This window comes from Salvelinus namaycush, chromosome 18 (assembly GCF_016432855.1).
Source record: "Salvelinus namaycush isolate Seneca chromosome 18, SaNama_1.0, whole genome shotgun sequence".
NCBI classification, from domain to species: domain Eukaryota; kingdom Metazoa; phylum Chordata; class Actinopteri; order Salmoniformes; family Salmonidae; genus Salvelinus; species Salvelinus namaycush.
Window position 1 is genome coordinate 25,875,983 of NC_052324.1, and position 11,421 is coordinate 25,887,403.

Below are 11,421 nucleotides of genomic sequence, written 5' to 3' on the forward strand. Positions count from 1 at the left end.
CGTGCGTGTGTGTGCGCGCGCATGCGTGGCAGAAAGATCCAGTCCTTGACACCATATCTTAACTGTTTCCATTTTTCAAAATTGCACATCTCATTTTGCCTTAGATAGAGTTGATAGAAGTTGGAACTGTTTAACTCAATACCTCTTTACTGTGCAGATCAATACAATACCCGTACATAGCTCTCTCACCCACTAACATCAGATCAATACAATACCCGTACATAGCTCTCACCCACTAACATCAGATCAATACAATACCCGTACATAGCTCTCTCACCCACTAACATCAGATCAATACAATACCCGTACATAGCTCTCTCACCCACTAACATCAGATCAATACAATACCCGTACATAGCTCTCTCACCCACTAACATAAATATCTCACACCTCCCAAATCCACTTCATATTCAGTCCAATATATACTATACTGTCTGTGTCTGTATTAGATCTATGATTCATTCAACATTGCGTAAAGAGTTGACCTCTCCATTCGTGAAATTAAATAATTCCAGAATAACAGATTGTACTCAGATAATTTAATCTCAAAATATGAAATTTCATCCAAAACGCTATATATCCATTTTCAGAAAAGTTTGTAAATTAGCTTTTATTGTTGAAATAAAATATGAAAGAAATAGGTGTATTTTTTCATTATCTAATCATGGCATGGGGTTGTTCAATGACAGACATGTATTTGTTTATCTTTTATCACTTGGTGGTTTCATATATCCGCCTAACTATCAGAAATAAGTAGTACTGCTAGGTTGTACACAGTCAAATGTAACAAATAACTACATGTTTAATAAAGGACTGTATAAATGATACATTTGTGACATCAATATTTAAAAAATGTTCAAAAAAATAATTCAATAGAGTAATATGTTATCTGTATGTAAAACATTTACATTTGACATTTTTGTCATTTGGCAGATGCTCTTATCCAGAGTGACTTACAGTAAGTGCCTTCATCTTCACATAACTAGGTGAGACAACCACATATCACAATCAAATATACAGGATAGAACATTCCATTCCAGCTAAACAATGGATGGATATATAGCGTTTTGCAAAAAACACATTTAAAATCCAATAATCCAAAGGACAGTCATATTTTACACACACATGATGGTGCCAGTACGCAATCCTTTTTTTAATGAAAAAAACACAAATGTGAGAAAATATATGAATATAGCGTTTTGGAAATAAACTCGTCATATTTCTTCCTTTTCTTTCTTTTTACAAATGTCATTGAACGCTTTCCTCGGTTTGTGCGCAAAGAGTAGACGTTACAATCAGAAGTTGTAGTTTTTCGATCGTTTTTTATTGTTTCAGTGCTACAAAGCTTGGTGTGATCTAGGACAGAAACCCTCGCGTCGTAGTCGCAACGCAGCGCGCGTGTCTCGTGGATGGCAATGCATGAATTCAGAACATTGTATTTGAATGACACATCTTGCATGGGAATACGATGCCTCGCAGATATTTACAATATCGAATATGCTAGACAGGAGCAGCTTACACAGCATATGCAAATATACTTCCTGTCTCTCTCCACGCCTCACTGTATATGTGCCGTAGGCTATTCTGTTTCTAATTGACACCGTAGGCTACTGTCCCTGAAAATAACATGTTTATTTTTTGTGTTTCATTAACTCATTGGAATGAAGTTAACGCTAACACTTTACGACTAAATGTCTCACGGTCTGTGGAATTTGCATCTTATGATCTTAGTGAAAGCACTTTGGAAGTCTTTGTTAAAGTAGGCATAAATTATGGGGTTTAGGAGAGAGTTCGAATAGCCCAGCCAGTTGATGACGGCGCCCAGCCACTCTGGCATGTAACAACTCTCCGCACAGAAAGGCAAGACCAGCGCCACGATGAAAAACGGCAGCCAGCAGAAAATAAAAGTGCCCATGATGATACCGAGCGTCTTTACCGTTTTCCGCTCCCTGGACAGAGCTATTTTCCTCTTAGCCTCCGTGTTCTTTTCGTTCCTGTTCGCAAAGCCTTGTGAGGACTGTGGAGTGTTGGGGAGAGGAAGGTGGTTCTTAGAATTGTTGGTCACTTCTATGATCTCCAACGACTCGCCGTCCTCCCCGTGCTTCACCGAGCCGTTTACGCACGGGGAGTTGAATGTAGGTTCCACACTGCGCTTCCAATTCTTGCCCCCCGCCTCTCCATTGATCTTCTTGTGGAAAATAGCCGGCGACACGGCCAAGCACTTGTCCGACACTTTTGCCTTTTCCGATTTCTTTACAGTTTTCCAAACCTGGAACCTGGCTGCCTTGAATATCCGCCCGTAGAGGACCAGCATGAGGATAAGAGGGATGTAAAATGCTCCGAACGTGGAGTAGATGGTATAACCCGGGTCCTGGCTGATGGTGCAGGCGTCCGGGTTCGCCCTGTCCTCGGCTTTCCTCCAGCCTAACATTGGAGGGATGGAGATTGAGAACCCAATCAGCCAAGTCACGCTGATTAACAGCACGGCTCGCCTGGGTGTCCTTTTGTTCACATAGTCTATGGGGTCCGTGATAGCCCAGTACCTGTCCAGGGCAATTGCGCACAGATGCAGAATGGACGACGTGCAGCACAACACGTCCAGGGAGATGAATATATCACATATCTCCTGTCCCAGAGTCCATTTGTTCAGAACTTGGTAGAGGGCTGCCATGGGTAGTACCAGAACTGATACCATGAGGTCCGTGACGGCTAGCGAGCCGATCAGATAGTTAGCCACATTCTGGAGCGACCTCTCCAGCGCAATGGCGGCGACGACGCACGCGTTACCGAATATGGAACAGAGGATGAGCGCGCCGAGCAGCAGAGAGGTGACCACCTGGTAACTCAGCTCCACCTCAGGCACACTTCTAGACCCCGTTGAATTCTCATTGTCTCCCCACGTTGGAATGACATCCACGACGTCGGGGAAGTCTGTGGTCGAATTGCTGTTGTCACTGATGTTGTTTATAAAATCCATAGTGCGTCAGGGGCATGGGACACCCGATAGGCGCGCCCGGTAGGACTGGACAAGGTAACCAAATGGGGAACCTGGAGGCTCAGTCAGTCCCTCGTGCTGGCGCCGGTGTGAGTTCTACCGGGGTCCATCGGAGTTCCTGTGCCTGTACCCTCGTTCCGAGGACGCATGACGCGTAGTGGTACCAGTGTGTGTGTGTGTGTGTGTGTGCGCATGTGTTTATTGGCGGTCGGGGCGCTCACTGGTCCTGCAAATGATCTGCGCCTGGTGACGACGTGAATTCATTTATAAGCTACCAGCAGCAGTAGGTATACGTCAGACGGTCGCCGCGGAGTTCTGTTTCTCTGCTCTCCCTTGTGGAGTCCTTTCGATAGCTGCATAATAAAGATAAAGAGCGGAGGTTCTCCCTCTTCTGTTTCTTTTCTACTTAAAAATATATATTTTCTCATTATTTGCTATATATTCTTGTGTACCTCTGTAGCCTAATCAAATTGTGCAATAAACTAAAGTAGTTTCCTGCATTGCGAGTAACTATTTCTTTATCAAATAAAAATAAACGTTTTTTGTTTCAGTCGATTGATATTTAGTTTTAAATTAATTGCAAGCTGAAAACGCGTTTCATCTCATTGGACATAGAGGGGGAGTAATTCTCTTCAAATGATGACAACAAAATATATATTTATCAAAGTACAAAAACTAATATTATTTAGCAATGTGATATAAAATATGTTAAATATAAATGGTATTTAATTCATAATATATGTCATTCTAAATGTGATTGACAAATAAGCTCATTCCCAAAATGAGTGGAGCCTGTATGCGGTATTTCAGAACCAAGGACAGCTCATTGCTCGAGTCCAGAACAGAAATATGCTGCCATCTGATGTAAGGAACGAGAACTACGGCTGCACACATTGGAGCTTGGAAGAATGTGTGGTTTTTTGAACCACAGATGAGGAAAAAGTCAAAGTGCGAGTGAGAAGCTTGCTCACGCAAGTTCATTAAAATCCCATGCCAAGGTCGTCTATAAGAAAGAAACACCCGAACAACCCAATAGCCTAACCAACGATAGGCTATTGTTTTATATTAGCCTATTAGGTCTATATTACTTAGTAAAGGCACTACCGGCTGAGGTCAATCTAATTAATTTGATTCAATGCAATCTTTGAGGACTGTAACCATAGAAATACATTGTGTTTATGCCTATTGATAAGCCATTGTCAACTTCCCGTCTATGGTTATTTTGCTCACTGTCAATTGCTCACTGTCACCATTTGTTTACATATTATTGATTTCATACAGAAAAAAACATATGTTTGTAAATGCTACTACGGCCATGTAAATAATTGTTAGGCTACTCGTTTTGAATCCACCGGTGGCACCTTGTGTGGCAATAAAAGTTACTGGTCTGTCTGCCTTACACCTTAGAAATAGCCTAGGTACCAGCATTTTTATCTAACATGACACTCCTTGCCACTCCTGTCATTTGCCGAATAAGTCATTTGTCCAGTCAGTCGAATAGCATTATGGTTAAAAGTCATTCTACAGATTTAAAATTGGCATACAAACGCTTACATAATTTGCATTTTGACAGCATTTTGAATCTCCCATAGTAACCGTGCCATTCCAAACACAAAAACCGTGAAAAAATTCACGAAAGTACAAAACACAGTGGCATGAGCTTCTTTTTATCTTAAAATTAAGAAAATCCCGCCGCTGAGAAGCTTACGGTATTATAATATAGATTAAATTATTCTATAAACGTTTTAAACGAATAGCCTATCAATTTATATTCCTGTATCTGTTCTCTTCGTTAGTTATCTATAATATTTGTGGGATGTTATAGCTATAGTAAACGTGTATTAATTAATTATTTGCTGTTTGGAATCCAACCGTTGGATCAATAAATTACTGTAGGTCTAAGAAATTATTGCAAACCTATTCTGACTAACTTGATGATTGAATGTGTAAATGTTTAAAATAAAAACTACATTGTTTTAATGTTGTTGTTTTTTTAGGGACAGATACAAGAGTCAATGTTTTAATTGTATCTATTCCTAACAGATTAGGCTATTATTATCTATTTATATATTATTAATTCTGCCGGACACCCGGAAGACTAGCTGCTGCCTCGGGGATCCATAATAAATACCGGACACCCGGAAGACTAGCTGCTGCCTCGGGGATCCATAATAAATACAAATGAGGCGGTGAATGCAAAGGCGGTGAATGCATCCAACTGGTATTTACGACTTCATAGCTGAAAATTACAAAGCAGAAGACAATGAAGAGGATTAGCCTACCACCTTGGATAAATAAACATTCAAAAGAAAAGCTTGAGTGTTGAGAAGGTGTCAAATGTGCACCTTAACCCAGTATTATTGTTTAATTGCAACAAATTGTTATGGAAATCATCTATATTTAATAAAGCCCAGAGCGATTTATTTATTTATTTTTATACCACGGTTCATTGGGTTGGCCAAAGCAACAGAACAGAAGTTAAATTCGCTAAACAAAAAAAAGATCACTATTGCGTCATCCTGCCTAATGCTATGTTATGACATCACTGAAGGCTAGTAGTTTTCAAAATTCTAAATGTTATTAATAATTAATTATTGCATCATCATTTATCACATGATGACGTCACGCCTGCCACCTCCAGCCCTATAAAAGGGATTCTCGGCCGTCTAAAATTCATTCATAGTCTTACTTATTATCAATCACAATGCCAAGAAGACGCAGAAGATCCAGCAGCCGCCCTGTCCGCAGGCGCCGCCGCCCCAGGGTGTCCCGGCGTCGCAGGAGAGGAGGCCGTAGGAGGCGTTAGAAATGCCGGGTAACCCTCCCGACACCCTGGTAGTGTAGAGCTGTTAAAACCTGCTTAATTAAAAGATGGGCTTTTAACTAAAACTGTTACGACTTTGACTTTTTATTGTTAAATAGTTTTAGGCAGTAGAGTTCATTAAGGCAAGTTATACGATTATATAAACATTACAATGCATTCATAACAGATTTCACAACACACTCAGTTAAGTGTGTGCCCTCAGGCCCCCTACTCCACTACCACACATTGAGGCTAACGGCCAACAAGCTTTATCAACCATAAATTAAAAGCACAGCTATCATGCTGGTAAATAAATTATAGTGTTAAAAAACATTGTTGCATTCAACTGCCGGAAATGTTATTATTTAGGTAATTTCCTTAAAGGTGCAATCATACATTTTTCAAATTAAATTAATTATATGTAGGACTGACTACCCATTGATTCTTGAAGAATATAACTAAATTCCTGATGAGCTTAGTTCAACTGTCATACCCCATCTGAACCCAAAATATAAGCTTATTGTACTCCAATGTTTGTAAACAAAGTAAAATTTGAAAATTAAAAAAAACCGCTATGTATATATATATATATAGCCTCAAAACATGGTTAAAACCCAAGTTTTTTACAGTTGCTATGTCTCTTTTCATGGTCACTTCCCCAGTTCAGGGGGAAAAGTGAGTGTTTAATGCAGGAGCTGTATTTACTATGCTCTCTTCCAGGACAATGTGGAATTCTGAGTTCTGATTCAACAATTATTTACTCGCTGAGGACAATAGGGAAGAAGTGGCTATTCTTAGAAAACACGTTGAGAGTATCACCGCCATGTTAACACTCCTTGAGTGAAAGGCCAATGCCTTCCAGGCACCCCTCCTTAAAGAAGTTTCACACTCCCCTGGAAAATGGAACTGGACTGTGGCTTCTGGTGTATTTAATGGATGATAGATACTGTCACCAATCCTGCTGCCCATCTATGGAAGCACATTACCCGCCTTAGGTCAAATGGAGGGAAGCGGCCTATGGCGAATGGGGCTTCTTTGGCATTGGGAAGCCCAACCCAAATCCACTTGTCAAACAGCTTTGCCCTCCTAGCTTCAGAGGTTCCTGCACCATCATCCCCTATCCGGACTTCTTCCCAGGGGGATTCTGCCTGGGATTCTGCCTGGGATTCCGCCTGGGAATCCGCCTGGGATTCTGCCTCGTACTTGGATCCTCAACTTCCAGGAAGACTGCCTCAGACTCGGATCCACTGCGCTCCATCTCTCATGGACCTCAGGTGTCTGACGCATTGGCTCCTCCATCAGCAACACTTGGTCAAGCCACCCGCATTTGAAAAGAAACACTTTGAAGTTTGTGAAATTAATGTAGGAGAATATAACACATTAGATCTGGTAAAAGATAATACAAAGGAAAAAACATGCGTTGTTTATTTTCCGTCATAATTGAAATGCAAGAGAAAGGCCGATATATGACTTAGGATTCAAGGCGCAATTTTGGCCACTAGATGGCAGCAGTGTATATGCAAAGTTACTCGATCCAATGAACCATTGCATTTCTGTTCAAAATGTTGTATCAAGACTGCCCAAATGTGCCTAATTGGTTTATTAATACATTAGTTCATAACTCTGCACCCTCATACTACTAATATAGCATGGTATTCTTTCACTGTAATAGCTATTGTAAATTGGACAGTGCAGTTAGATTAACCTCACTATTAACCTCACTAGGCACGCTTTTGGATGAAAAGCGTGCCTAAAGTAAACTTTGCCTGCTACTCAGGCCCAGAAGCTAGGATATGCATATAATTGGTAGATTTGGATGGAAAACACTCTATAGTTTCCAAAACTGTTAACACAATGTCTGTGAGTATAACAGAACTGATATGGCAGGCGAAAACCTGAGAAAAATCCATCCAGGAAGTGGGATTTTTTTATGTTTGTAGTTTTCTATTGAATGCCATTACAGTATCCATTGACTTAGGACTCAAATTGCACTTCCTATGGCTTCCACTAGATGTCAACAGTCTTTAGAAATTGTTTCAGGCTTGTATTCTGAAAAATTAGGGAGTAAGACCACTTTGAGTGAGTGGACCCTGGGAAGTTGCCAGACCTGTGTCCTGCGCACGACCGAGAGCGCACCATTCTTGTTTTTCTTTTATATTGACGACGCTATTGTCCGGTTGAAATTTTATCGATTATTTAGGCTAAAAACAACCTGAGGATTGATTATAAACATCGTTTGACATGTTTCTACGAACTTAACGGATACTATTTGGATTGTTTGTCTGCCTGCTGTGACTGCCTTTGAGCCATTGGATTACTGAACAAAACGCGCCAACAAAACGGAGGTTTTTGGATATAAAGAGGGACTTTATCGAACAAAACAAACATTTATTGTGTAACTTGGAGTCTTGTGAGTGCAACCATACGAAGATCATCAAAGGTAAGGCATTTTTTATATCGCTATTTCAGAAGTTTGTGTCGCACCTGCCTGGTTGAAATACGATTTTCATGCTTTTGTATGCGGGGCGCTGTCCTCAGATAATCGCATGGTTTGCTTTCGCCGTAAAGCCTTTTTGGAATCTGACACAGCGGCTGGATTAACAAGAAGTTAAACTTTATTTTGATGTATAACACATATATTTTCAAGAATGTTAAATATTTGAATTGAGTATTTTTGAATTTCGCGCTCTGCAATTTCCCCGGATGTTGGCCAGGTGGGACGCTACCGTCCCAGGTACCCATAAGAAGTTAACAATAATTTAAGCTTTCTGCCCATATCAGATATGTCTATCTGCTGGGAAATGTTCTTCTTACTTACAACCTCATGCTAATAACATTAGCCTACTTTAGCTCAACCATCCCGCGGGGGGACACCAATCTTGTAGAGGTTATATAATTCCTTTGAAGATACAGTGGTAGCAATATATGGTTATAATATCTACAGAAGAGATCGGAATGCCAATGGGGGAGGTGTTGCTGTATATATTCAGAGTCATATTCCTGTAAAGTTTATTGAGGATCTCTTGTCAAATACTCTTGAAATAATATGGCTTCAGGTTCACTCACCTGTCTCACTGTAAATGAGTGTGGAAGAGGTAAAAAAAAATAGGTTAACATTTTTCTCCCCTTTGTATGTGGTAAATACCACGATTCCCACTTGGATGTGTAAGCAATCTGTAACGTTTCAGCAATACAGACTGAATAGAGCCTGAAGTCAGTGTGTTGAGGGCTTTATTTTACTGTACAGACATTATCCCACTGGGTACACTACGTCATTTCAATGTGGAAAATGTTACAGATTGCGTGACAGAAATATAAAGGTGATTTCTGAGTGAGCAGTGTTGCAGTGTTCACTGTGAATGCTGTCTCGGCTAACATGGGAACATTCATTTTCAATGGAGGAAAGGGAACTTGGCGGGGGGGCCGTTGGGCTTGTCCCCTGCTCCAGCAGCGATGGATAGGAGAGAAGAACAGGGTGAAGAGTCTAAGGAGGAGGAAGAGAAGGAGAGAGAGATGGATACAGAGCCAGCAGGACAATAGACAGGTGCGACCGCATGCCCTTACACAATTACACAATTAGTTAAATAAAGAACAACTGTGTGCAATCTAAGTGTCACATGATCTCAGTATATATACACCTGTTCTGAAAGTCCCCAGGGTCTGCAACACCACTAAGCAAGGGGCACCACCAAGCAAGTGACACCATGAAGACCAAGGAACTCTCCAAACAGGTCAGGGACAAAGTTGTGGAGAAGTACAGATCAGGGTTGGGTTATAAAAACATATCAGAAACTTTGAACATCCCACAGAGCACCATTAAATCCATTGTAGAAAAATTGAAAGAATATGGCACCACAACAAACCTGCCAAAAGAGGGCCGCCCACCAAAACTCACAGACCAGGCAAGGAGGGCATTAATAATCAGAGAGGAAACAAAGAGACCAAAGATAACCCTGAAGGAGCTGCAAAGCTCCACAGCGGAGATTGGAGTATCTGTCCATAGGACCACTTTAAGCCGTACACTCCACAGAGCTGGGCTTTATGGAAGAGTGGCCAGAAAAAATCCATTGCTGAAATAAAATATTAAGCAAACACATTTGGTGTTCGCCAAAAGGTGTGTGGGAGACTCCCCAAACATATGGAAGAAGGTACTCTGGTCAGATGAGACTAAAATTTTGCTTTTTGGCAATCAAGGAAAACGCTATGTCTGGCGCAAACCCAACACCTCTCATCACCCCTAGAAAACCCCATCCCCACAGTGAAGCATGGTGGTGGCACCAGCCCAGACCTCAATCCAATTGAGAATCTGTGGTATGACTTAAAGATTGCTGTAAACCTGCGGAACCCATCCAACTTGAAGGAGCTGGAGCAGTTTTTTTGCCTTGAAGAATGGACAAAAATCCCAGTGGCTAGATGTACCAAGCTTATAGAGACATACCAAGTTTTCTGGGGGGGTTTGTATTATTTCTTGTTTGTTTCACAATAAAACATATTTTGCATCTTCAAAGTGGTAGGCATGTAGTGTAAATCAAATGATACAAACCCCCCAAAAAATCAATTTTAATTCCAGTTTGTAAAGCAACAAAAAATGAAAAATGCCAAGGGGGTGAATACTTTGGCAAGCCACTGTATACTTTACTATATCATATGTAAATTGGATCAGTTCCTTACCAGACAGACAATGTCTCTCCATAGACTAGGTTACAGTTTGTTGCTCTGTTGTATATTCAGTGACTGGGTTAGCTGATTATTGACTTTACAGGCCCATCAATGTCAGTGTATGTGTGTGCATGTGTGTGTGTGAGTGAGTGTCCCACTTACTATCGACAAGTCCCATCAGCGGACAGCTTGTCTCAATAGCCATTGTCTGTGCAGTTAAGGTGGGGTTATATCTGAATGGGCTGCATGATGAGGCTTGGGCAGAGAACCCTTCAAAACCACCCAAACAAAATAACAGATTCCAGTCTGATTGGTCGATGCAGATCCACAGGCACATTGCTAGACTGGAATGATTGTGACTGGCTGTTGTTTTGTTTCTGCCATCATTCTTTGCGGACATGATGGCAATTAGCATATCGTATGTAGAAGCTGCCATACACATTACATAACATACAATGTGCTCCTAGTAGATATCTTTGTGGGCATATGATTATTAGATTGGTTTTGTGAATTGTTATGAATAACTTGCTGTGGCAATGGAGGGAGTTATGGAGTTGGCTAGATGACTACTTGGAAGATTCCGATTTGAATGCTGTGTGTCTAAATGAAGTGGTTGGCAAAATAAAATAAATAACTGTGAACAGAATATAGAGTGGCAATACGGGTACTAGTTTTGATTACCAGGCTGTTCCTGCTTCTGTATAAAGTGTTGCCTTGTTTGTTAAGACACTGACACGTTTGCTGAGAACAGAGAAGGACTGACACCCACTCTGACACAGATCCGTTCTCTCACACTGTTTGTACTGCACTGTAGCCACATTTCTCTCTGTTTACATCATGGTACCATGTGTCTTTGGTCCCATTTCACATTCATGAACACTGAATTAAGAACACACTGTATCTGTGGCTACTACACCATGGTTCCACAGGGTCAGGATATAAGAACACTGAATTAAGAACACAC

The 11,421-nt window shown here is 41.0% G+C and overlaps 1 protein-coding gene across 1 annotated transcript; it reads right to left on the reverse strand.

Annotated features, from left to right (window-relative positions):
• Window positions 1–1,696: 1,696 nt before the first annotated feature.
• LOC120062757 (5-hydroxytryptamine receptor 1A-alpha-like) lies at window positions 1,697–2,977 on the reverse strand. Its single transcript, XM_039012822.1, has one exon. It carries the CDS (start codon window positions 2,975–2,977, stop codon window positions 1,697–1,699), a length of 1,281 nt encoding a protein of 426 aa, XP_038868750.1.
• Window positions 2,978–11,421: the final 8,444 nt, after the last annotated feature.